The 27,904-nt window shown below is 39.2% G+C and overlaps 1 protein-coding gene and 1 long non-coding RNA gene across 3 annotated transcripts in view; one reads left to right on the forward strand and one right to left on the reverse strand.

Moving 5' to 3' along the window:
- ELL2 (elongation factor for RNA polymerase II 2) overlaps positions 1 to 27,904 on the forward strand; it is a 63,852-nt gene that overhangs the window by 12,691 nt on the left and 23,257 nt on the right. For both annotated transcript variants that reach the window (XM_074995312.1, XM_074995313.1), the window contains exons 2-5: positions 5,745 to 5,792; positions 18,112 to 18,233; positions 21,212 to 21,375; positions 26,229 to 26,488. In XM_074995312.1, coding sequence (XP_074851413.1) covers positions 5,745 to 5,792; positions 18,112 to 18,233; positions 21,212 to 21,375; positions 26,229 to 26,488 — 594 coding nt within the window. The remainder of the gene's footprint in view (positions 1 to 5,744; positions 5,793 to 18,111; positions 18,234 to 21,211; positions 21,376 to 26,228; positions 26,489 to 27,904) is intronic.
- Positions 18,185 to 27,904, reverse strand: part of LOC142013642 (uncharacterized) — a 72,098-nt gene continuing 62,378 nt past the window's right edge. Inside the window, exon 5 of the long non-coding RNA XR_012645742.1 lies at positions 18,185 to 18,286. This is a non-coding gene — a long non-coding RNA (uncharacterized LOC142013642). The remainder of the gene's footprint in view (positions 18,287 to 27,904) is intronic.

A 27,904-nucleotide genomic window follows, 5' to 3' on the forward strand; every position in this document is an offset into this window, starting at 1 on the left:
ATGAAAGTTCTGTCAACATGAAGTTTTGTTTTTGGTTTGACAACTGTAGTAGTATTGCTAGCATTCACAAATTCAGAGTGATCTGATCCTGGCTACTGCTAAAGGAACCCAGTGAGCTGCTGTCTATAGCCCATTGCATGTCGAAGCTCTCATCCCCACCCTCACCCCAGCCACTACTATCCAGTCTTTTCCTCTGCTCCTGTCCCATCAGCCCAAGCCCTACTCTGCCATTATTCCTGTTTTATATGTTTCCCTTCCTGTCCTTTAACTGCTGTCTCTCACCATTCTCTGCACCTGCTAACCTCTTTCCTTTCCCCCCGCCCCCAGCTTGAGTCAGGAAGTGTGGCAGGGAGAGTAGTCTCTCCGTTCTTATGGCTAGCAACAACTGAGGTACCAGGAGGAATAGTTTCAGGAGAAATTGTGATCAGTCCCCTGTAGTTAGTTTGGAGCATGTCTTAGTTGCTCTATAATGATGAAACGAGCGATCTGTCCAATACACAGGAGCCGTCTGGCGATAGGTCATGATCTTTGCAAATGGAATCTTCAGAAAATTCCTCTAACAAATGTCTACTGAATGTAGGTGAACTGCAGTTTCCACAGGCTTATAATATGACCAAATTTAGGTACATTGTTAAAGGGATAGCTAGGTGACCTCTCATACCAAATTACAAGTCATAGAGGCCCTACGGGTTTCCACTGAAATTGTGTTTTTTTGTTTTTTGTTTTAAATGGGTAAACAAAACACAACCATCTTTTGTTACCCTGATCTTGTCTTTAAAAACATCTGAAATATTTTGCCAGAAACTTCCCAAACAAACCCTTTCTGAAATGGCATGGAATATATTTCAGCTGCATGGCTGAAGTTTGGCAAACTTGCGGGCAACTGGAAACAAGACCTTATAAAAAGTGTTAAAAGGTAGGTTGTGCTGCCTTCTCTACCTAGAAATATTTACTGAAAGTATTCCTATGTGGTGTTTGGAAGAAATAGATATAATTGTACATTCTGAAAAGTTTAGGTTGGAAATAAATTCAGTTTTCAATTGATGTTTTCTTTGGGAGGAGGAGGAGGAATGGACTTTGATCAGGAAACATGATACAATTTTCTTGTTTTTTAAAATCTCATGATTTACAGGGATCTTTCTCAGGCGTTTGAATTTTTGGGATTGACATTATTGCATAACACGCCGAACATAAGTTGGACTGTTTGCATTTGGCATTACTTCATTTTTTTTCCCGCACAAAAGCTGCACTTTAACATTTTAACCTTGTTGTCTGATTTAAAATTTAAACGTAGATTTCAGTAACTTTAAAAATTAAATGGACCAATTCGTCTGTTTTTGTCCCTTTGTGTGTGCAAGACTGGCTGTCTTTGTATTAGTTTTATAGTAGAAAGCTTATGTCATGAAGGAGTGCAGGGAATGGGTTAACCTTCCTGATATAACTTGAATCTTAGGTGAGCCAATGGGAGTCAAGTAACTCTTTTTAAACTGAGAACAATTGCAGCTTCCGGGGTTTTCTTTTCTGTGGACCAACAGAGAAGACGACTAGGGGTGGGGGGGAGAGATGTCTCCCAGGCATTCAGAAGTATACTGATTGTTGCAAAATCAGCCACAGAGGTGTAAGTAAAAGGGAAATGTATAGTTTGAAGTGATCAGGTTATGGTTATTTTGAATTTGGTTGGATTGGCTGCTCTATTTTTCTCTTTTGTGGTGTTTCACTTGATTTTTTCCCCCTATAGCTTTTAAGCTGAATCCCAGGGAAATAGTTTTCTCTGTGTGCAACCCCATGATTTGTTGTCTCCTGGTTTGTGAATAAATGACTTTTCAAGCAAACAGTTTGGCACCTGTGCCTGAGAAGGTTTTGAGTACATGCCTTTGGCCACATAGCTATCTAGTTACAGCTTGCTGTTCTCAAGGCCTCTGTAGAGGTGAGAATGGGATTGGAGTTTCACCCACAGGGGGGATCCCCCAGTGTGCCTGCCAGAATTAAAGGGGTCTCCAAGGACTGGGTGGTGGCAGCAGCTCTACCTTCTAGGATCCCAGGGAGAATCTGTGACCTTGAAGTTTTCGAGTAAAGCCTGTGTATAGGCAAGGTGTTTAAGTTTCTGCAGGGCCTCACTTTCTGCACCCAAAGTGTGGAGTGGAGAGGGGCTACTGACAGCTTATTTACACTAGTTTATTGCATTTGGATCAATCCCAGAGTTTCCATTCATGTAGTGTTAGGATGTCTAAAGTTTTAAATGTTCTCCATTTTTTTCCTGATTAAAATAAACAAGGCAATTGAAACAGGATTTCAGTAAGTGTCTCTTAAAAATACTTAACATTCTCAGTCAGTTAATGATTATGTGCACTACCATAACACACACACCTCTATTATATAATAAGACAAAACATAAGCTATGTCCACACTACAGCATAAAGCTGATTTTAAGGCACTTAGCTCAATTTGACAATGTGACTGTCTTCACTGTGAATACCATTAGATTGATTTTTAAGGAGTGCTAACGTTGACATTCTTGTGTCAACCATCCAATGCAGCATAACACCAAGTGCGAATTTAAAAGGTTGAATTAATGCTAGTATGGAAACAGTATTTCTTTAAATTGACTTTTATTGGCCTCCAAAGGTATTCCACAGTACCCAGAATGTGTACATCGTGTCTGCTTTCATCCTCCTGATCTCCAGGTGTGTAGGAAGCAGGAAGCCCAATATTTTGAGTATATGCCTTTATAATCAGCATGGCAGTTTCATCTAGCCATGAGAGAGAGCCCCCAGCACAGAGCCATCGAGAGCCAGGATCTTAATTTGGCTGGTGGGCTAGCCCCTGCCCACCACACCATGTGGAGGCTTGGCTGTGGGGACCAGACAGAGGCATATCAGACAGCAGAGCAGCATGTCCTGCCCTGCATAAAGTGAAGGTTTTTTCTTGCACAGGATGTAGCAGGCATGTTCTGGCCTGCACAGAGTGAAGGCTTCTGTGCTTCACATTTTCTGGGGATTCACCGAGCACCAGGTGGCTGGCTTCCCCGGCAGCAAATATTTTTGGGGGTTGGCTGATCCTGAGAGGCAACATACACCAGGGGGCTGGCTCCCCTTATGAGAAATGTTTTTGGGTGGATGGCTCTGGGGCGTTGGCTCCTGTCACGTGAAAAATCTTCAGGGGTTGGCTGGCCCCCCATCTAAGAAACCCACTGTCAGCAACATGTTGGCTGGTCCCTCAGCTGGCCCCTGCCAGCTGAATTTTGTTGGGGGGCTGGACCCTGGCGGCACCTATTTTCTGGCCTTCTTCCTCCCTCCCCCTGCCTAGGCATACAACTGATGGAACAATGTCAACAGGTTATGGGGTGGCAGGGACTGCCCCCCGCCCCCAGAGGGCAGCATGAAATTTCTGGGCTGTCCTCCCTGCTGCCTAATAAGAAATCTGCTGACCAGCACCATGTCAACTGATCTCTCAATTGGCCCCTGGGAGCTGAGCTTCATTGGGGGGCCAGCCCCTGGCCCCTCCTCCAGTACTTTCCTGTCCCAAAGCATGTGACTCAGGGAGGTGCAGTCTCTTCAGTGGCTGCTTGTTGTATTTATTTTCACTGTGGGGGGAGGAGCTGAATGACCTCTTGACATGGCACAGTCAGTTGGGTGCTCCCAAAGCATATTTGTGAAGGGTGCTTCAGGTTGTGAAGCCTACCACTGGCTTGGCTTTCTTTCCCTTGGGATTCCTGTCTTTCATTCTTTGTGAATAATCTTAAGTCTTTCCCTATTCACATTGATCCAGATTCTTCCATTGTTTGATGTTCTTTCACTAGGGGAAGCTAGTTGAGCAACCTGTTGACATGGTTCAGTCACCTTCTGAAGCCCACCTGTTTGGTTTTCTTTCACCTGGGATTCCCTACTTTTCCTTCTGAAAAATGGCTGTTTGCTTTCAACAGGAAAGGAATGAAGGCAATGCAGTCTGGGAGGATGACACTGGGTGCTTTCTGGACATGTGGTTAAAAAGTCCATAATGCAGATGAGTCAGTTTTTCTCATCGGGGGAAAGACTTCTGTTTTCAGTGGGAGGGAAATGAGGGCAATGCAGTGTGGGAAGATGACATCACACCCACAACCACTTTTGGTATATTTTTTTTTTTCCATAACACACCAGCAAAAGAACCCAGAATGCTATGGGGCTGAGAGAACTGCAGGGTAGGTTCCCTGAATGCATTGCTGCAACAGTCAAACTTTGGCAACTTCGTGGAGATGCACAAAGTCAACTTTGTGGGGACATGTGGAAACTCAACTTTGACTTTATAAAACCCCATATTACAAAGTCAACTTTGATAAATTCGAATTTATTTCATAGTGTAGAAATAGCTTCACATTGCCTTAGTTGTCTCTGTGATATTTTATTTTGCCCACTGGAGTTAAGTATCTCCTCTGTTTGGTTAATGTGTATTATATATGGAAACCAAGAACCTATAGACTTGTAATATGTAAATGTAAACCTCTGAAACACTTGAATTAGCTTAATCTAGCTTTTAAAATGAACCTCTTTGTGTAGTTACTTTTAACTTTATGACTTTTTACTTCCATTAATTGAGCAAAGCTTCAAACAAGAACTCTAATTTTTCAAATTAACAAGTATTTTCCTGCCTCAGTCCTGGTCTCAAAAAATGCTATCTTAAGTTGTCTTTAACTACTCTCTCAGGACAAATCCTGAAACAGATTTTCTGTTTTCAAGGTTCTTTTTGGAATTGTTTTATTCATGTTTTCAAGTAATGTGTGCCTGACATTGTTGAAGACTTCAGTAAAGTCGATTAAAAGAACAGTGAAAGACTCCCCTTCCTTTTATGTTGGGTAACCTGCTTTTCTTTGGTTTTTGACCTGCAAGAAGCATGTTTCTACAGTCATATAGTCAACTTAATCCTCTCAGTATATGAAATTAAGCATGATCTGTAGTGAGCTTCTTTCTGAATATCAACTAAATATCTAGCAGGGAGTGATAGGATTTTATTTAAAAAAATAATTTTTCTTATTCTGGGTGAGGTAACTGTTTAAGTGCGGTTAGCCTTTGTAGATGATTTGAGAGAGGTGACCTTAAAATATACTGTGACTAAACTTAATATAATTTGAAGGATAGTTCAGTGTAACTATAACTTGATTTTTAGGGCATGTAATATCTATACTGAAACCTTTGATTCCCCTGCTGTTCAGTGATCCACACAACATAAGGAAAAATAAATGAAATAGTATGAGATTACGTTTGACAAAGCAAATAGCTGTTAAGGGAAAAAAGTTGGATCCTTCAGCCTGAAAATCTTCCAAAAATAATTCAATGCATATTAAACCTTTGCTTGGTTTCTAAATGGTGTTATGGTATGTTTTGCCATAATCTGCAAACTGCTATAGTTTTCCATCTCCATCAAACTTGTTGTAAATTTAGAAATACTCTGGTTTTGGAGTGCTGAACAAACTTGGTACAATATCCAAATATTTCCTTTTGGTAAAAGTTCAATCTTATTTTCTTGATAATGCTTCTATTTTCATTTAGTGATTGACATTGAAGGTCAAATGTGTTTATATTTCTTGATGCTATAAAACATTTATAAAAATGTAACTTTTTAGTGGGCCTTTGTCTTAAATTACTGAATGAAACAGTTTTATAAATGTGTGTTCAGATTTGTTTTATGATGGCTAACCATACTCTGAGCTGGAGTTGTGAAGTTTATTACACCACTCATGAGATTTTCACTGCTTTTTATTTTTTTAATAGAATCTCATTACTTCTCGACCCTCAATCCAGTTTCAAGGACTCCAAGGGGTGAGTTGTTTTTACTTTTTGACTTGGCAGATAAAAATATGCTGCTTCCTTGTTCCTTTCTTATGCATCTGCCTTTTTTCTTCTAGAAGTGTTCATATTTAGGTATGCAATAAGTAACACCTAGTGTGCATCTCACAAATAGCTCAGGAAAGAATCAGTTACCTATGGGTAAACTTCTTTTTCTTTAAATAGATTGAGATATTTGGCATACATTTCTTCTCAAATCCTAAACATGAATGAGAAGAAAAAGCAGTCAAGTAGCACTTTAAAGACTAGCAAAATGGTTTATTAGGTGAGCTTTCGTGGGACAGACACACTTCTTCAGACCATAGCCAGACCAGAACAGACTCAATATTTAAGGCACAGAGAACCAAAAAAAAGGAAGCAAGGAGGACAAATCAGAAAAAGATAATCAAGGTGAGCAAGTCAGAGAGTGGAGGGGTGAGGCGGGGAGGAAGGTCAAGAATTAGATTGAGCCAAGTATGCAGACCTATAGGGACTTGTCTGCATACTTAGCTCAATCTAATTCTTGACCTTCCCCCCTCCCACCCCTCCACTCTCTGACTTGCTCACCTTGATTATCTTTTTCTGATTTGTCCTCCTTGCTTTCTTTTTTTGGTTCTCTGTGCCTTAAATATTGAGTCTGTTCTGGTCTGGCTATGGTCTGAAGAAGTGGGTCTGTCCCACAAAAGCTCACCTAATAAACCATTTTGCTAGTCTTTAAAGTGCTACTTGACTGCTTTTTGTTTTGATAGTGTATAGACTAGCATGGCTTCCTCTCTGTTACTGTGAATGAGAGGGGTTAACTTGTATTGCAAATCACCAGTTCAAATGGAATTAGCATGGTTTCAGAAGAAATCACAAATGTAGTATGCTTGAAATATAAATAGGCGAGTTCTTAAACTACTGCACGAGCCATTAATGGTATGAGCTCTTTTGGGAAGTCTGTAAATTGAAACACATTTGGAGCCAACTGGTGAAGGGTTGAGCTGAGGATGGAAGTGGTGTCTGTGGAAAGGATCCTTCTTTTATAAGGTGATCCATGAAATGAAACGGTATGAGACTTAGTACAGGGGACACACTTAAGTTCAGGTTATGAGTTTCGGATATACTATCATGAGATTAAAGCATTTTTGATTTTTCTTAGGGTGGCCATTAACATCTGTGGAAATAGATTAGTTGTTTGTAAAACACACCATGAAAAACATTTCATTTGTAGTTTTCTTCCTTTTAAACCCTCCTGTGCCTGTTTGAGAGCTGCCAATATAGTTAATTTAAATTAATCAGTTAGGCTGTTTTCTACACATGCCACTTGTTCCAAAAGCAGCATGCTAATAATGAACAGCCTGGAAGATAATAATGAGGCATGGATGTAAATTTCTGATGCCATGTTTAGCATACGGTCACATGATTTGGAGTCTGGAATAAGCTCTTGCGGGCTCCAAAATAGCTGTGTAGAAGCACGGCCTCTGGGGATCTCCATGCTTCTACACGGCTATTTTGGAGCCCATAAGAGCTGCTTCTGGACTCCAAATGATGTGACCATATGCTAATGGGGCATTGGAAGTTTACATCCACGCCTCATTGGCATACCACTTAAAGAATAAGTGGTGTGTGTAGAAATGGTTTTATTGTCTCCCTCCTCCTCCTCCTCCTCCCATCATCTTTCCATTTCTGCAGAAGCTAATGTGACTGTTCTTAATTGCTGGAAAGGAATAATGTAAAGGTTTAAGGTTACTAAATTGGTGATAGCATTCACAAATACTTAGGCTATGTCTACACTAGAGCATAAAGTCAATTTTAAGACACTTAACTCGATTTTATAATCTGCCTTCAGTAACGTTGACTGTCTCACCCCACCCCTCATGCAGTGTAATGCCACATTCAAATTTGCAAGGTTGAATTAATGCTAGTGTGGAAACAGCGTTACTTTAAATTGATTTTATTGGCCTCCAGAGGTATCCCACAATGCCCCAAATGTGTCCATGTTGTCCACTTTCACCTCCGTTGCTCTCCAGGTGTGTAGGAAGCAGCAAGACCAGCAATTTCACCTCCTTACCTTTTTGGCCAGCATGGCAATTGCATCTAGCCATGAAGAGCCTCAGCATGGAGCCGTCAGGAGACCCAGTAGTTCATTTGTGTGTGCGTGGATCTCTGTGCTGAGTCCACACCAGCAACGCTCAGCAGTGCAGGGTGAAAATCAAGCACCACCTGCCACCATCAACACCATGTGGCTGTCCAGCTGTGCAGGCCATTGTCTGCAGACAGCAGCATGTCCTGTCCTGTCCTGTCCTGTCCTGTCCTGCACAGGATTTCAGTGCTTGAGAGAGCTTTTTCCCAGGACAGGATTTAGCAGGAAAGCCAAAGGAAAGTGGTGTACCCCTCAGCCTAAGTTAACTCTTCTTCCCTTTTGTGGACCCATATATCCTCCTTCTGGTAGTTAATAACGCCATGCATTTTTATGGAGTGCTGCAGAGAATCGTCTGTATAATTGATAGAGTGCACTTCTGACATGAAAGCAGCATAATCATAAAGTTTGCAACCTATCTGTAAAAGTTTCAACCTCTGAAATTTACGACCACCCACAAACATTGCATGAGGCTGGACCCACCAAAGGTGCCACTTGTATTTAACGGCAATTTGAAGTCTCTTGAAAAAACTCTTTTGTAAAAGCTACCTCTTTCCGGAAAGATGATTTTCTGTAAAAATAAAAAAAAGAAACTGCCTATTTCCATAATGTGGACGCCTCAAACAATTCCTCGTATTGCAGAAAGAGACTTCTGAAAAATAGCCGTTAGTTTTCAGTAGGAGGGGAATGAGGGCAATGCAGTCTGGGAGGGTGACATCAGACACCCACAACCATTTGCAGGGCATTTTTTCCATAATGCACCAGAGGAAAAAAAAAAAATGCCACAAGGCTGAGGGAACTGTGGGATAGGTGCCCACATTGCGCTGCTGCAACAGTTGAAGTTTAGTGATTCAGTGGGGATGCACTAAGTTGACTTTGTGGCCAGGTGTGGACACTCAACTTTTGACTTTATACAATCCAGAGGTACAAAGTCAACTTTAATAAATTTGACTTTATTTATTTCATAGCATAGACATGGCCTTAAAATCTGTGTGGAGTGTAGTAGTCTTGTTGGTCCCACTATATAAGAGAACCAAGGAGAAACAGTAGCTTTTATTTGGGTCAACTTCTGTTGGTGAAAGACAAGCTTTCAAGCATACACCAACCTGAGCTTAAAATCTGGGTATTTATCACAGTATGTCAGGTCCTGAGCTTTTATATTCTGTGAATGATTAAGACAGTTTTTCTACTTTAGTGCCTAAATATTTTTAGTGCCAGAAGACCTTTCTGTATATTTTAGTTGTATTCATCAAGGACAGTGTTTGGAGGCCTCTTCCTTTTCCCCCTAAGAGATTTTTGCAGTACACTGGAGGAAGAAGGTGTGTTCTGTGTACTGAAAGCTACTAAAATTCCAGAATCATGTTAAATGCATATAGTACTCAACTAGTATGCCACCATTAATTCATTCTGTTCTACACACAACAGAATAATAAAGTACATTTGGAGGAAAGGATGTCAGCCATGCTGGGGCTCAGAGTTAAGTGTCTTCCAAGCCTTGGGGACGCTGTTACTGTGAGAGTGATTATATATACATATACACACACAAGCTTCTCTTATTTATTTTTTATATATATAAATAAGTGTGTGTGTGTGTGTAAAATGTATATGTTCATGAAATTACAATATTCTATATTCAGTTCGTGTGCATTCTTTATGGGCAGTCCATGTGTGCTTCCAACCCCCTTGCATTCCACAAAATACAAGCTGCGTTTTGCTGTTTGTAAGTCATATTTGAATAGTTTTAGATTGAAGTATTAACCCTATGGTAATTTCATGAATGGCAATGACCTTTTTAAATTGTAAGAACTGCAAGAATGAAGAGGAAAATTGAATTTTTAAACTCAAATGTAAGTAAGGTTTTCTCATTCAATGTTAGATGGCAAACCCTTGTATTTTTTTCTGGTACATTGTTCGTTTCCTACAAAGCATAAAACTTGAAACGTCACTATGAAACAAATCACTAACTTTTTGCCTAAACACTCTTCCAAATCAGAAGTGAGGAAAAACAAGCTAATGCATATAAATTACACCTAAATAATCAACGTATGCTAATTGTGGCCTTTTGTAATGAAGTGGACACAATGACCAAAACTAGTTTTGTTATATCATGGAATATCACTTGTGCTGAATGTGCATAGTGTCATGGAGACTTTGTGAAGAAGAATATTGCAGAAGTGACTGCAGTTCTAGATTCAAGTCATGCAAAAGTTCAATGACTAATACATTTCATGCCACGCTATAAAGGGGCATATTTCCCAGATCATTGCTGATGTTGCAAGCATGATGCAAAAAGATCTAAAGAATTCTCAACCATTCAGCTTTGCTGACTTCAAAGACCACAAAATAAATTACAACTACTGACATTAGTTTGCTGTGTTTCCATGAATGTAATTGCGAAAGGAGAAATGTTGGAATTAATATTTGGGAGGCACTAAACCCCAGCTAAAATTAAAAATCTGCTGAATATACTTGTCCATGTTGTAACAGAGGGAGCACTTGCTGTGGTGGAGAAAAAGGCACGTCTTACAGGAAAAGTGATCTCAGATTTCTGGAGTTTCTCCCTGTAATTGCATTATCCACTGTGAACATCTTATAGGCAGATAATTCAAATATAAACATGGTTCTAGACACGGTTTCATCTGCACAAATGAGCAGTCATTGACAGTGCAAAAAAAATCATCAAAGATGGCTCTTGAAGACAAACCTAATATTTGCTGTCAGTACTGTGAAGTTGTCATCAATTAGTAACGTGTTAAATCAGTTTGAGGAACTGTTGGAGTTTATCAGTAGATAGTAGAAAAGAATAAATCCTACCCACAACTGGAGGATGAGCAATGGATGCAGGATCTCCTAGTTTTTAGTGATATTTGTAGTTTGGCAGATTTACTGCCATGGTGTCCTCAGAGGTCTTTGGCTCCATCAGTGATGCTAACCAGAAGGGCGCTTATGCGTGTGTGTGTATGTATGTGTGTGTCCAATGAAGCAGGCCCACTGACCGCAGCCGAGGCTTCCCAAAAACCACAGACCAGGTAAGGATCGAAGGCACCCAGCCAGGATTTATTGTCGAGCAAGGTACAAATAACAGTTGTTAGGTACAGTATAATGTACTGATACCCTGTACATATGCATCTGCTGAAGTGGATTGACACAAACAGTGGAAATTCCACTCCCCCAACCCCAGGTCATACAAAGATGGTCCCCGCCCCAAAGACACCAGGTTATATACAGGTACAAACAAAGTGCACCTCACTGCTGATGTGTCAGGTTACCACCTTCTGATGCTACTTAGATACCACCCATCACTCCTGTACCTCGTGGTTTGGTTAGATCATCTCTATCCATCATGCTGTCATTTTAGACTCCTCCCTAAATCTGGGTCTGTATCTGTAAGGAGTAGGTATCAATAGGCTTGTCTACACTACCACCCTCCTTAGAAGGAAGGATGGCAAGTAGGGTGTCAGGAGTTCACTAATGAAGTGCTGCACTGCATATACAGCACTTCATTAAGCAAATCCCCACCCCCACCCCCAGCAACTTGGAAGTTTTAAACTTCGAAGTACTGGCTCATATTTAGCCATGGCTCACCAGCCGGTACTTCAAAGTGTGTTTACTAGAATGCAGAAGTTAAAAATAAAGACTTTGGTCTCGCACGCTACTACCTAATTGCTGGGAAAGGTCAGTTTAAATAGCTTTCCCATGAAGGTGAACCAGCTTTTGCAGGTATGAACTAGAGGCTAGAGGACAGTAGTAAAGGGATATACCATTAATTTCACTGTGCCCATAACTAAAGTGGGGGTGGGGAAGTGGTGTTTTAAAACACATTAGCTAACTTGTCTATAAACACCACTTACTTTCCTTGTCTAGACAAGATCTAGGTGATTGTGTGGAATATACATCAGTCTTTCCAGAGACTTCTATTTTTTTCTGTCCTTTTTTGGCAGGGAGCTGGTAAGGACAAAGTAGGCATAAGGAAGTATTGAGGCAAGGATTTCATTGTTTTCAGATAGTGGTAACGAGAATGGATTTTGGTTATTGTACCACCTTTGATCTAGGTTTCCTGGCATATGGAGGTAAGGTATTGATTTGGAAATCTGAGAAGAGGGGAATATGACATTATTTTAAATGTATTGCATGCTAGGGATCTCTATCAATGCACTGTATTGTGTAAAAATATTAATCAGCATTGGTTATATCCAGCACCTTCCTCTGAAACTTAAACTCCAGAAAAAACCTACACTGCTTCTTGATAGCCAGGAGTAGAAAATGCAAGCTGTTCCTGTTAGTTCTAGCGTAGACTGAATAATTTTCTGACCTTCTGTTAAGTTTACGATAGGAAAAACAAACATTATGTATGTCAAAAAGTTTATCTTGAGTTGAAGCATTGCACTTTTATTCTGATTACCCAGAAATCCTAGACCTGTGCATTGAAGTGCTGAGGATTATTTAATTTTAGTTTAAAGAAAGCAGGAGTAACACAAATACGTGTTTTAACATTTCTGTGCAATTCTCAATATCTTGACCTGACGATAAGTTCATCTCCTTAGAAAACCAGGACAAACAAGTTAGCTGCAACAAAACCTACGTTACAGATGAAATTGGTAGTCTCATTTTTGAGCCTAGGCTTTTACCCAGCCATTTATCTTGCCTTAGACCGGACTGTGTCTACTTTATGCTAGACTTTCCACACGTAGTAGTAAACATATATTGTAACCTTTTTTAAATCCAAACCTAGACAATTACCTAGTTTGAAAGGGCGAATCTTGAAAGAAGAGCGGTCATTAGTTTTATTGGAGGAGTTAGGCTGTTCAGTTCCTTGTGAAGTCACAGCATAAAGCCATGTAACCAAAATGGGAGGGGGGAAATTGTTGGGTAGGGCTAGTGGAGTTCTCCACAAGGGTGGAGAAAAATTGAAGATGACAGAGTAGAAAAACTCCATACGTGAGGACTGTTTTAAACTGTATGGAATGAAGTAAGTCCAGTAACAAGACTCAACAAGGGACTGTGAGACTATTGGAACGGTAGGGCAAAAAAGTGCAGTTGTTTGTATTGTGACTAAACCAGAGATGAAAGTTGAGAGGTCGGAAAGGAGATAGAGAGTAAAGGAATGGACCAGAGTGTTACCTGTGCGTGCAAAGGCAGAGAAGACTTTTGAAGTTGTAGAAAAGAGAAATATAACATTTAAGGTACAAAATACCATGTGAAGAAAGAAGGGGGTTGGAAGTGAAGAAGGTGAGATGGTACAATAAAGAGCCTAAGGTATGAGGAAAGAGAGGCAGCTGGGAATGCTTTTGAGAGCTCTAGAAACCTTTGTGTTTAAGGGTGGCGTGTGAGTCAGTGATCTTGCAGGGATAAGCAGCACCTTGCAAATGTGTATTTTGACTAGCAATTTCATATCAGAGAATTTTCTTTTGAGCTGTAATAGGGTGATCCATTTCTCTTGGTTTTGTTTTCTAAATAATGGTGCGTTTGAGGTCTGAATACTTCCCAGAGCTTAGTATATTGTGTTTTATCTGTGTATATCAATGTTTTTTTTTGTAAACTTGTACGTATGTGTAACCAGTCATCTGAATTTATGAACCTAAAAATGGTTGAGAGTGCAATAGCAACTGCTGATACATACATCTTTTTCTTTGGAGAGCTGCTTTGTCTGCCTTTTAACTGTCAGGTACTACATTGATGTCCCTGCTCCCCACCTGCTGATTTACATAGTACTTACTCCTCCTGTCAAGAAATTGAGTACGTTTATTACACAATGGTAATTTATGGTTTGTAAAGACAAGGAGTATTTTTAAAGACCTCTTAGATTTTTTTTTTTAAATTTCTAACTGCAATTTACAAAAAGTCTAGTTCATAACCCATGAAATATTTGCAATGTTTAAGATCTTTTACTTTAAACCACAGTTGTTCAGTAATTACAGGTAAGAAGATTTTGTGTACTGCTTCTTCCATAGACATAGGACCTGATACATCATGAACTATCTCTACAAGTACAATATGCTTTTTGTAACTATTTTATGCCATTTTAATAAACAATCAGATTGTGTTCCCACAGCATAACCATGTGTGTCAACCAAGTTTGCATGCCGCATAATTGTTTCAGTGCTGTTTGGAAAAATCTGGGTAGCTAACTTAGCATCTCAACAAGGAATAGTATGGAAAGGGCATGTGTACAGGTTAGAACTGAAAGTCCAAGGAGTAAAGCACTCTTGGGGATCCGAGCCTGCACAGGCCTAGAAAGAAGAAATACTATCCAAAGCAATTTCCTAAGCATATAAGTCCTGTCATCTGGCACTCTTTTGCCATGCATAGTTAAAGGAAGACAGTTGTGTACTAACCTGGAGGTGGGAAAGTATTAAAACAGTTATCCTCGTATACAACCATATGTGTCATCAGCTAGTAACAGACTTGGTTAAATGTCATAGCACAGTGAGGACTTCACTGTTTGGTAATCTTTGTCCTACCAGCTTTCTCCCTTCTCCATTGTTCATTTTTATCTTTTGTCTAAACTGAGTTATAGGTTGTTTGAGGGAATAGCCTCCTACTTGTTTTGTGATATCAAATACAGCACCATAAGTGGCAAACCTCAGACATCTGACAAGTCATTGGAAATGTCTACATTGCATTTTAAAATCTGCAGCTGCACCACTGTAGCACTTCAGTGATTTTTTTTTTTTTTTTTTTTTAAGAGCACAGTTAATCCGCTTCCCTGAGAGGCAATAGCTATGTCAGTGGAAGAACCCATCCCATCCACATAGCACTGTTTACACAGTAGGTTGGGTTAGTATAATTATGGCATTCAGAGATGTGGATTTTTCACACCCCGACTGACATTGTTATTGCGATATAGGTCTGTGTAGTAGACCTGACCTCAGAGCCTAAGTTCACAGACTTGCACAATGGCATTAAAACCAGCTTGTAGATGGTAACCCTCTGGCTGGAGCTTGTTGGGGCAGAGGGGAGGTGGGGAGCAATTGTGATTTTATTTTTCTTCTTTTTTTTTTCTGAGCCACGTGGCTTATACCACTGTTTTTAATGCTGTTGTACAAGCCTGAGCTATAGACCCAGGCTCTGAGACTCAGCCCCTGGGGTTTTAAAATTCAGCGTAGATGTTGTCTCATTATTTCTCATGTTCCCTAAATCAGTGGTTCCCAAAGTGTGGTACGCAAAAGGATTTCGAAGGATACACGGAAGAAAACAAAATTACTAAAAATCAGGAGATAAGCTCTGGGGCAGCACTGGGAAAGGGGGGTGAGGTACGCCATTAAGGCCGAAGTCCTGAAAGGGATATGTAAAAGTTTTAAGTTTGGGAAATGCTGCCCTAAATATTTCCTAGGTGTGAGCTCCTTAAAGGTTGGGTCCCAGGAGCCCATTTGGTAGGATATATCTGAAAGTTACTTGATAAACAGGATGATAAGGCTGTCTTTATCCACAACTAGATCTTAGGTGCTTGAAGAAATTCAGCCTGACAGTTACCCTGTTATAGGAAACTTTAGGCAAACTGTATCTTTGCCTTTTTGAAGGTTTTGAGTACAACTGTATGACAGATCCTTGGACAGTCACTAATTTGGGTGTGGCTTGAAATGGGAAGGAGTACTGTTAGTGTCAGGTTTTAGTGCCCATAGGCTTTTTAAACTACACAGCTCTGTGAACTAACCACCTCATTATTGCCTGAATATGGATATGGAAGCGTTCCAGATTTTACCATCCTAGGCGTAGGTTCCTCCAACTTTCAGATACAACTTGAGACAGAAATATACCAAAGGAGAGTTTGAGTTGAGTAAAGCCATAATATTTTTCAATGGCAACATGAAACCATTGGGAGAGCTAGTGAGACAACCTGGACTGAAGTGTGAGAAGTACGTGGTAACAATTCTGTACAGTCTCTGCATTGGGAAACACTATTGACCAAGCTTTCCTTGCTGGGATCGTCGTGCAGATGAAGAGAAGCTAGCAGACACGTACTGCGGGTGAGATTGAAGTAATGCTAGTGAGGTGAGACTAGGAACCTAATGAACATTTTCATTACTGTATTTTTTTTAATTTAAATGAATCAGCCTTCGAGATGTAATAGAAGGAATAGGTAGATATGTTGTCTGGGTATTTGTCTTTTGTATTACCCACAGTATTTATTATGGTATGGTAATTATGTAAATACTTCCATTGTGTAATGTGGTGCCCCTACCGTGAATTTAACTGTCAGTTAATATATTGAAGTGTTTACTTTCAAAATGTATACTCAAAGCATACATCTGCTTCAATCTAATTATTTGGGTGGAAATATGGTTGAAGTATAATTTTAAATGGAAGGAAGTCACCCATCAGTGGAGTGTTTTGGAGGAAGCCAAAACGGTCTACAAAGTACACGGAGGTGGGGAGAGAGTGGTAGGAAAGCTTACGCTTTACTAGGTCAGATTCTCACAGAACCTCAGATGGAATCATCAGTCACGCAAGGGACACATATGGAAAACTAGTTTTATTTTAAAAAGTTTTCAAACACTATGCCTACATCTAAACATTCTGCCAGTTCTTGTGGGTTTACAATCTTTAAAATGTGAAAGACTATACAAGCGGGAAGTCACAAAACTGACTACATCCAGTGATGGAAGAGACAGTAAACTTAGGAGAAACATTTTTATTTGAGTTATATTAATTAGCGAACAGCAGGTTACGATACTGATTTTTTTTTCTAATGTTTTCAGTGCGCTTATAATAGTCTTGCAGACTCTTAAGATAAATCTGTGGTACAAAATCAAAATGGCCTCCACAATAGGCTTTTTATAGCTGACGTTTTATTGCTAGTCTCCTAGTTGGGAAGGAAAACTGCTATAAGAGGTTCAAATGCAAGATTTGTTTGTTAATTCACTTAAATCCGTGTGTGTGTGTACCATTTTATAGAATAGGACAAATACACGTTTTCATTTTAAATAGCTGTGTGGGTGCAACATTATAGTCCCAATCTTTCACTCTGCAGGTCAGCAATTGTCCCAAGCTACTGATGTTCTTTGTGCAACATTGGCAATCAACCCGTAAATGGCAATTACATTTTTCCCAGGCTTTCTTATTTTTGGGGTGGGGGGGAAGGGGAGGGGAATTACATATTGTACTAGCTGTAAGTTAACACTTTGTGATTGTTGGCCCATTTTTAAGCAATGTAAAAAGTGCATCCCAGAGAATGATTCCAAAAATGGCCTTGTGAATGTTGCTTCGACATAAACAAATACTGTCCTTCAGAATAGCTTATTTAATGTGGATCTTTTAATTAAGCGTCGAATTGCAAAATATATAGCACTCAACAGCATCAGCTTTATTTTTGCTTTTGTAGAAGAGTATGTTAAAGCATGCATCACATGGCTTTGCTATTCTTTTGATCATGTGAAAGTGATACTTTTGAAATCTCCAGAATACAGAATGTTCTGTACTATGCACAAAGCATAGGATGAGTGTATTGAACCAGGAAAACAAGCTGTATCATCTGACTTCTGATTTCTCGTACAGAAAGCTATGTGGGTTTTGCGCTTTTAAGCAATTAGATTTAAAATAGATAAATGTACTATATTTGTTTGACAGGTTTTTAATTTAGGAAAGTTTAAACCAATCCACGTAGCTGAGATTTTTTAAACAATCTTCTAATCTATTAATGTTCTTATTTTCTTTCTTCCTGTTCTTTGTTTGTGCCCTAATTTTTATTCTAGAAATCTAGTCCAATCTAAAATCCATTAGGATTAACTGCTATTTAAAAGATAGGAAACAAGGTGTTGTAGGTTCTACTCCTGTTGTCGTGCATTTGCTTGATAGGCCAAACAGTAAGGATTTTGTTTATTCAGTAATGTGCCTAATCAGTGCTTAACACTGAATACACTAATAGTCATGTTGGAGTCAGTTGGGCTATCCACTTGACTAAAATTAAACAAGTTCTTAAGTGCCATGTTAAATTAGGACTGTTTATTGTAGAAGTGGAAGAGCTCAACTTGTACCAGCTAAAGGTATAGTCACGTAGCCCATTGGGATTATTTTTCAAGGAAAGGTATGCTAGCGTTAATTTATTTTAACATGTTTCATAATTTGAGTGGCAGTTGTATCACAGATTTTCACTACACTTTATCAGTGCACTTGGATTTAAAGAATGAAAAAAAACTACACACATAACATTGATGGGCACATGTAAAACTTCCGTTTATATTTATCTTTTAGCTTGTCAAAATTCCCAAAGCTGATCTCCCAAATGAAGTGCATAACTTTAACTTCTACTTGTCAAATGTTGGCAAAGATAATCCTCAGGGAAGCTTTGATTGTGTCCAGCAAACTGTCTCAAGGTAAGCAATTCTTAAATTTGTTCTGGAAGAAAATACTACATTGGTTGTGTGGTCTGGAACAGAAAGAGTGAAAGGTTGTTTAAATTTTTTTTTTCCAAACTACAGTAAAATATAACCTCCAGTTAAGATAGTATGGCCTCTTATAGAGTATAAATACATGCTTTTACACATCACCATTCTTGTTTCGCTTTCCAAAAATTAACCTCTGAGTAGTTTCTCACCTCACTAGTGTGCCATACTTGAAACGTAGGCAATATTGTCAATGCTAGGATGAGATCTGGGCTGTTTGCTATCAGGTATAGCCATTCTAGCACTGTTTTTCCTCTGACTATCGTGGATAAGGATTTTAAGAACCTACTGCATTCATCAAAAATCTTATCCACCATTGTATGACGCTGTTGTTCTGGCAAGACTGCTGTGCCACACTGGAGTAGAAACTTTTTTATAAATGGCTCAAGGAAAATGGGTGTTACTAGTACTGTAGATAGAATCCTGTCTTGTAGGCTAATTCCATGGCTAAGTTATAATGTTATAACATGTTGCAGACAAATAGTTACACATACTGAGCAGGGAAATTGAGCTCTAAGTCTGCAAGTAAACAACCGTCCTTCTACATCAGCACAGATGGCACCATTCTAGTCTCAAGCTAGACAGGACAAAAGTCTGATGTTCTTACACCTGTGTGGAGAAACTGCCACAGTCAACGTACCAGCTCTCTTATGGTTTTAGAACACTTGTGCAGAAACTTCATGTTGGAATTTCACACACTGTTTAATTGGTTCAGTTTTGAAAAGATGCTCTGAATTATGATGATTGCAACACTCTCTCTTTTTTAAAAATTCCTGATGTTTCATCACTGGATTTGAGAAGCTTAAACTTTAAACTGCAGTGGTTTGGAGTTGCAAATGGGCCTACCCAAGCTGCAGAATTCCTGAGCAGTCCCTTTTCCTCTGTGGTCCCTTGTTTCCTTTACTACTTTCCCACTCCCCTCTCCTTAGGCAACCCAAAAATTAATTGTTAGTGGCCATTTTGTTACAGCTTGCCCTACTTTTTTGTTTGACAACTAAAATGTTTATTGTGAATCTCAAGACACATATCAAGATGAAATTTTGATGTTTAAAATGCTGAAGGACAAACTGAATCTTACTCTTAAATACTGAGCCCCATGTGAAGACTTGAGACAGCATTCAAGAGGTCAAGCAAGGGTATGATTTGCTATGTGTAATGGCATGGAAGAGGTTTTACCTTGTTTTTTATAATATTCTAATGCCTTCTTTGAGGTATAGGAAACTAAAAAACTTGTAATTTACAAAGTATTATTCAGCTTAATTTTGGCCAGAGTAGAAATGGTGCACACTTTCAATGGTGCATCGTAGTAGCTGTGAAACCTTAAATGGATTCTGGGATGTTAAAGCTGAGCTTCACCTAGTTGGCATGACTTCAGAAGAATTAAATAAGTTAAGGAAGAATCCATGTGCTGAATGTTCCTTACCTGTTCTATTTGGAATACTTAGCAGAGAACTTGTAAGATCACTTTCAAAAATGTTTCAGGTCAGCTAAAGTCACGGGATCAGAGCAACTCAGATATCACTGTAACTAGCATGGTTTTACTAAGCACTTACATAGTGCTTATCACAGGGTTTAAAACATAGTCATTGGTTTGAACCTGAACAGTCTTCCCTGACCAATATGGAACAGGGACTTGACAGATGAAAACTCTCTGGCTATGTCGACATTAGCATTCCTCTTTCGAAAGAGGCATGCAAATGAAGGAAATTAAAAATGCAAATGAGGTGCAGGTTTACACATCTGGCAATTCATTTGCATATTCTTTCAAAAGAAAAGCCGTGTAGATGTGGCTCTTTTGAAAGTAATCCCCATCTTCGAAAGAACCCTCCTTCCAAAAAAAAAAAAAAAATTAGGAAGAAGGGTTCTTTCGAAGATGGGGATTACTTTTGAAAGAGCCACATCTGCACTGCTTTTCTTTCGAAAGAAGAATATGCAAGTGAAGTGCCAGATATGTAAATCTATGCCTCAATTGCATTTTCAATTTTCCTCATTTGCATTCCTCTTTCAAAAGAGGAATGCTAGTGTAGACACAGCCTCTGAGGAACAACTGTCTACATAAACAGCTAAAGGTAGAAAAAAGTTTTAATCCATATATGCAGGCTTATACTTTTGAAGGGACACTGAATTTCATATCTAGTCAGTTTTTTAATACACAAGATATAACGCCTACCCTTGAGAGCTGGTGGTTCTGTCATCACACTTCACTCTTTAAAGATCGTTCTGTGCCATGTAAGGCATGCACAAAAATATCACACAAACTTTGAAAGTAAACTTTGTGCAGTCAAATGGAGTAAGCATGTTGAGAATTACACTTATAAATAACTGGAGCCTTAGAGAAATCTTCAGCTACAATTAATGGTAAAATCGACAGAGAATTAGGATAATGGTTTCCCTTGAAAGGGAGGGGGGAGAGAATTAGAAGCACGTGAATGATTGAAGGCCCTGTTTTGATAGGCAGAAATGTCATTTTTTCACTTCTGTTAACTCAGGTGAGCGAGTTTAATACAATTTGAAAAGTCTTCTGAATGCTTTAGAACCAGCTAAGGCATGCATGATGCACAGATTTTGTTCCATGTAACTATTGTGATTAGAGGAGTGACTTTTTTATTGAAATGATTATATCATTATAACCTTAAGTACCAATATAAGGTTGTTTTACAGCACTGTTCACACTAGAGTGCACGGAGTTTGTGGTATAAGTTGTGCATGTAGAAACACCACTAAACACATTTGAAGCTGTTATGATAGCTAGCTGTATTGTAGTGTAGCAGGATAGAAAAAATGCACATTTTTGCTCATTAAGATTTGCCATAAATACCCCTAATTTTTATTCTGTATAGATACATTTTAAGTTCAGAATAGAATACTCACTCTATTGAAACTGTATTTTCTTTCAATACTTTTCATAGTTCTGGAGCCTCGCAGCTCAATTGTCTGGGATTTATACAGGATAAAATTACAGTCTGTGCAACAAATGACTCTTATCAGATGACAAGAGAACGCATGACCCAGGCAGAAGAAGAATCTCGCAACCGCAGTACAAAGGTTATAAAACCTGGTGGGCCATTTGTAGGTATGGTTGTATCTAATTTTTTAATCTAATAGATAATTAGAAGATGATTATGTCTGGCCAAATTCAAGATCCATAATGCCTTAGTCTGCTCACATTGAATATATCACAGCATCTCAAATTTTTGGTAGTACAGTTTCTCACCTTCTTTTTCTCCGTAACTGTTGTTATGCTTCCTCCTTGTTCCCTAGCATGTGCTGCCTGGATTTCCACTCTTTCCCAGAACCCTGTGCATCCATTTCCTCAGTTCACTACTTCCTGTGCCCCGATTATTTCCTTTTCTTCTTAGACACTTATTAGTCTCATTGTTTGTAGCTACCATTACAAATTATTTACTTGTTATGTGTTCATTGGCTCACATGCTGTCAGAAACCATAAAGCTGTCAATATTTCTTTATTCTGTACCCTGGAAAAGTGACGCAATGGCACTTTGGTATACAAGATCATAAACCTAGGAGCTGCAGAAAGGAGCATTTTACATGCAGTGTGATGTCGGGTGTGGGTGGGGCAAAGGGGCAGTTACCCTGGTGCCTGGAGATTTAAAAGGGCCCCGGACTTCAGGCTGCTACCATAGCAACAGTAGTGGCCAGAGCCCTGCGTCCTTTAAATCACCACCGGTGGGCCCAGAGCTGAGGCAGACCCCTGTCCCCTCCTCCCACCCCCCACACGCACATAACCCCAAGGCCTGATGAAGTCTCCCTCCAGCCCTGATTTGTGATGCATATATCTTGATAAAAATCCATTTAGGAAGAACACAGTTTTCTCTGATAATCGTGTAACCAACTTATTAGCAGGATATAATGGAATCTAGATTGCCATTTACTATGGACAGTAAGTCTTAGCTTTTGTGAAAACTCTGTGAGGATCACAGAATTGGTGTCTTGCTGTTGCTGTTTAGTATTTAGAATTGAAGGTGGTTGTACTTCAAATAGTCATAGAGATCCATGACTTATAAACCATTTCATGCATGGTTATTAGCCAGAGTTTGCAGCTCATTTGAAATAGTACCAAGCTCGCGTCACATGATCACAAGTACAAATGTAGAGCTAGAAGAGACTTCAAAAGGTCATCTAGTCTATCACTGACTTGGGGTCAAATAGATCTTTCCTTAAAACCTCCAGTGACTGGGATTCTACCACCACCTTTGGCGGCCCATTAGTGTTAGCTATCCTTTTCCTACAAGGATAAATGCTTTTCCTAATATCTGATGTAAATATCTTTTGTTGCAACTAATACTGTTACTTCTCCCTTCTGTCTTCATGGAATGAGAGCAGTTGATGAGCATTCCATTTTCAACAGCATTTCATGTGTTTGAAGCCTGTTGTTGGGAACCTCCCCTAGTATTTTTTTAAGACTAAAAATGTCCAGTTTTTAAACCTTATGGGTCAGATTTATCACTTTCATTGCTTGTCTCTGGACTTGTCCACATCTTTCCTAAAGTGTGGCACGCAAAACTGGACACGCTACTCTGGCACTACACTGATTGGAGCAGAATGGTTATCTTACATGTGTGACTTTTGTTAATACGCCTCAGAATATTAGCGTTTTTTTGCAAATTAGTTTGTACCTTTTCAGTCTGTGATCCACTAATCACCCAGATCCTTTTCCACAATACTAAAATCTAACCAACTATTCCCCTTTCATATTTGTGCATTTTATTTTTCCTTTGTAAAGGAAATACTTTGCACTTCTGTTGATTGAATTCCATCTTGTTGACTTCAGGCCAATTCTCCAATTAGTCAGGCCCTTTTGAATTCTAATCTTGTCCTCCAAGGTGGTTGCAACTCCTCCCAGCTGAGTTTCTTCACAAAAATAAAAACACCCAAATGAAGCTTTTTTTTTTTTTTCTTGTGCGGATGTCAGTGCAGTCTCTTGATTGCTTTTACTGGTCTAATTGCCCTTCATAGCTGTCCCATAATACAGAGCAGCAGTGGCTATTCTTTGGACTTTGGCAATCCTGTCTGCAGGTACACACTCATCACCTTTAGCTTCATAATGACCGCTGGCCAATGCTGTCACTGCTCTGGGACACAAAACAAATCATTATTGTAGAATGTGCCCACTGCCTCCCAGAACGCAAATGGAGGCAGGCAGGCAGAATGTGCTGTCCTGATTCGGGAAGGATGGCTGGGGATGCAGTCAGTTGCCTTCCTCAGGCCTGGTTGCTTCTGGTGGCATACGTGCATGTGTGCTCGCTCACTCACACCCACACCCTTTCAACAACATTGATTTGCTTGTGTACCAGAGCAGTGCATAATGGGATAGCTACCACAGTGCCCTCCTCTCATCAGTGATTCAAGTGCTGCATCTGTAAACACACTCTGGTGCCTGTGGAAAATCATGTGAGCACAAACCAGTGCTTTGCTTTCAGCACTTCTGTCAGTGACAAAACCGTTAGCAAAAACAACTCCAAGTGTACATTCAACCTCACATAGGCAGTCCCTTCAAGGGGCTGAGAAAAGGATAGTTCTAATTCCAGTTAAGGCAGACCAAAATTTTAGTATGGGTACGAAAGGATCTTAATATATTGCAAATTTAGGACTTGGATGCAGTGAGGTCAGGCCTCCTACTCTGTTTTTTAATTTCCAGGGAGATCCTAGAATCAGTTTTTGCTGGACTAATACCTAAATAGTTCTTGAACTCTGTTCTAGTGTGATGTGCAAGAGGTATGTGCCTGAACAGGCTTATTTTTTTTTCCCACCTCAGCCCACTTCTTTCATTGTGTTTAGTTGTGGTGACCTTTTCTGTGTCAAAAAACTGCTGTGTTTAAATACTTTCCATTCAGCTTGCAGGTATTTCATTCTTGTGACTGTTTCTTCTAATTTCTGTTCAACTATCTTCCTTATTATTCCCCTTTCAGAAGTTATATGCTACTGTGGTGTGTTTCTTGCTCTAAAAATATTAATTTAATTACAATATGAATGATGATGATGATAATCAATTCAGGTATGTTCACCTCTTAGACCTAGTCCTGTGCTGTACTTCAAGAATTGCCTCCCTGTTGTGGGCTCTACGAGTGACTGCTTCTTGAAGCAGTCATTAGTGATGTCGAGAAAATTTATTGCTGGATCCCATCCTGAGATGGTGATGTCCCAGTTAATATGGTGTAGTTGAAATTCACCATTATTATTTAAGTTTCTGGTTTTGTTGCCGCACTAATTTCCCTAAGAGACTATAATTTCTATTCCCTGATTTGCACAGTCACAATCGGCCACCATCCTGGTAGTATATTCTATTTCTATTCTTTTACTAATCAAACCTGGAGTTCCTATTCATAAAAAAAATTCCATCAATTCTATGGAAATTTTGCTTTATTTAAGATTTTCGTTATTTGACTTTAGCGTCACTCCCCCACTTGCTTGCTTCAAAGCACAACTTCTAAGTAAACACCTTCAAAGAAGAGCATCTACACACACCCTACTTCAAATTTGAACTTTGAAGTAGGGCACTGCTCCATTCCCGGGAATGGAGTAAGGACTTCAAAGTTGGGCTCCCTACTTTGAAGTTAACTTCAAAATAAGGGAAAATGCGTGTAGACTCTCTGCTGGCTACTTCGATGTGGTTCCTAACTTTGAAGTTAACTTTGAAGTTAGTTCCTAGTGTAGACGCACCCATATAGTTGTACTTTAGTATTACTGTGTCTTGTTAAGAAACATTCTACCAAGTTTCTGTGCCTATTCTATCAATACCTTCCTTTAACGACAGGCACTCAAGCTCACCCCTTTTGATATTTAGACTTGCATTTGTATATAAGCAGTTAAATATTTGTCAATAATTGTCTACGTTCATTTGATATAGCTGAATGGGATGCTCTTGTTTGAGTATTTTCTCTCCCCTTCCTACCTGTTCATTGCCAACTTCTATCCTCTTCTTTTGTAGAGGAAAAAAAAAAATCCCCTTTAAAAATCCTCCTCTAAGGGATATCCATCTCAACCACATGATCTCTAGACCTGTTGGCTTTCTACCAGCCCTTAGTTTAAAAACAACTCTATAGCCTTTTTCATTTTGATTTGATTAGTGGTGGAAAAGCTATTTCTACTAACCATTTATCTTTTTGGAAAAATAGACTGTTTGATTAAATAAGCTGTAGAGCATATTTACTTTGGAAGCATGCATTTACAAACCTGCAGTATCATTTGAATGTATTGGGAAACAATGTTTTCTAGGCATGTAAAACTTTTCATTTGGACACAGCATTTTTGAAATGTCTGTGGATTTGACCCTTGAAACTAAAGTGCTGTATCTGACAGATTCTTTGTGAGAAATTTCTGGTCAGTTACATGGATTATTTGGGTAAAGAGGTAAAATAGTTTTTATTTTTGAAATGGTAGAGCACCAAAGATTGGATCTGGCACTCCATTAGTCATTTCAGTATTTGGTGTTGAATATAAGCTTTGTTCCCACCCCCACCAAAAAAAAATTCACTGCCACATGGCTTGTATATTCACTTCCAAGTTATAGTGCTCTTCATATGTAGAGTTGGGTTCCTTAGGCATCAGTGGAGAACATGTTAGTCATAGGAAGTTTTTAGTTTCGTGCAAGTTTTGTCCTCTTTAAATCACAAAATATCCCATTAGCTTGATGTTGAACTTTTCTCAGACTGTAAACTACTGAAGAAGACATTGAGGGCATGCATCTGTATAACAGAGCAAAGTACCTTGCCCTCCTAACAGTGTCAGATTTGAGTAATTTCATTTCAGACTGAGTTTATAACATGATGCATTTTATAATATCCACTGGACTAAACAGTACTTGTACATATAACCTCTGAATTAAATTTTGGGGAAAATCAGATGTTTAAATTGTACACAACCTATTAATTCCCCCTTCCCTCTTTTTTTAAATTCTGGACTTAGGTAAAAGGGTACAGATTCGGAAAGCACCACAAAGTATTCCAGATGCAGTGCCTGAGAGGAAAAGGTCAACACCCATGAATCCCGCAAATACAATACGAAAGACCCATTTAAACAATGGTGTTGCTCAGCGACCATACAGGGACAGGGTGATTCACTTACTGGCCCTGAAGACCTACAAGAAACCAGAGCTACTTGCTCGCTTGCAGAGAGATGGTGTTAATCAAAAAGACAAGAATTCCCTCGCAGCTATCCTTCAGCAGGTGAGAACATCTGAACAGAGGATGTCTCTTCTGCTCCCTCTCCAGTTTGTTTGTTAATGCAGTATAGGATGTTGCTACTGTATTTCATCTAGTAAAGTGAGGGTTCACTTTGATGCATGGCAAGCACGTTTATTAATACTGGCTCTTCAACTTCTTGAAATGTTGCTTTTTTTTTGTGACCACTTAAAACTATATGGAAGCTTAATGAGTTTACAGGGAATGTTTGTAATACTGAAGATTTCTAAAGGTCTTTGAGAGGTGTTAGCTAAAAATACACCCAGCAGTTGTTCCCTGTCTTGTTCTTTCTTCAGGGTATGTGTGTCCCCCCACACTCCTGAGCTTATGCTTGTTACTCCAAGCTGCTTAAGTGGTGAACATAGTTTCTTAACTGTTCAGACTGATTCACTAAGGAACTTTTGTTTCCTGTGACAAGTTTGCTAGCCCTTCTTATAAAAAGGAAAGAGGTTTTGAAATGTAATTTAAATAAGAAATCTGTATAATAAAGTAGTGGCCTCTAAATTGGTGTTTAATCACATTTAGCTCTATTAGTTAAATATTGGATTGAAATGCTACTTAAATATTACAGTAAATGAAAATGTTGGCATTTTCTTTGTCACAAAGCACTTCTTAAAATAGCTTGTTCATGAAAAACATTGTTTTAGAAAGAGCGTCTTATCTCTTTGCAGAGGAAAATATATCTGTACTATTACACATGTACTGCACATGGCCATGTGTGCACGCAAAGAGGGTCATGGAATTGAAGAAATAAAATCTCTTTTGATACTGCCTTGTTCACACATTTCTTAAATTGTGAACCAGTAGCTTGTGATGTCGGAGCCCTTGAGTGAATTATAGTTCTGTCTGAAGTCATCCATTATGCCTTCATTTGTTTAGCCTCCATTAAGAACATAAGAATGTCCATACTAGCTCAGACTAATAGTCTATCTAACCCAGTATCCTGTCTTCTGACAGTAGCCACAGGGAGTTAACAGAAGGGAGCATTTTATTGATTGGTTCATTCCCTCTTCTATTCCGAGCTTCTGTCAGTCAGATTTTGGAATACCCATAGCATGGGATTGCGTCACTGACTTTCTTGGCTCACAGCCATTGGTGGGCATATCCTCCATGAACATTTTTTAATCCACCTATACTTTTGACCTTCACAGAATCTCATGGCAACAGATTCTATGGGGTAGACTGTGCTTAATATGAAGGTGTGCTTTCTCTTCTTGTTTTGAACATGCTGCCTATTAATTTCATTGGGTGAGCCTCATTCTTGTGCTATTCAAAGGGATAAATAACGCCTCTTAATCCACACCCTTCATGATTATATAGACCTCTGTCACATCCCCACCCACTTAGTTCTCTCTTTTCCAAGTTGAACAGTCCCGGTCTTTTTAATCCATCTATAGATGA

This window comes from Carettochelys insculpta, chromosome 5 (genome assembly GCF_033958435.1).
Source record: "Carettochelys insculpta isolate YL-2023 chromosome 5, ASM3395843v1, whole genome shotgun sequence".
Classification (NCBI taxonomy): Eukaryota; Metazoa; Chordata; order Testudines; family Carettochelyidae; genus Carettochelys; species Carettochelys insculpta.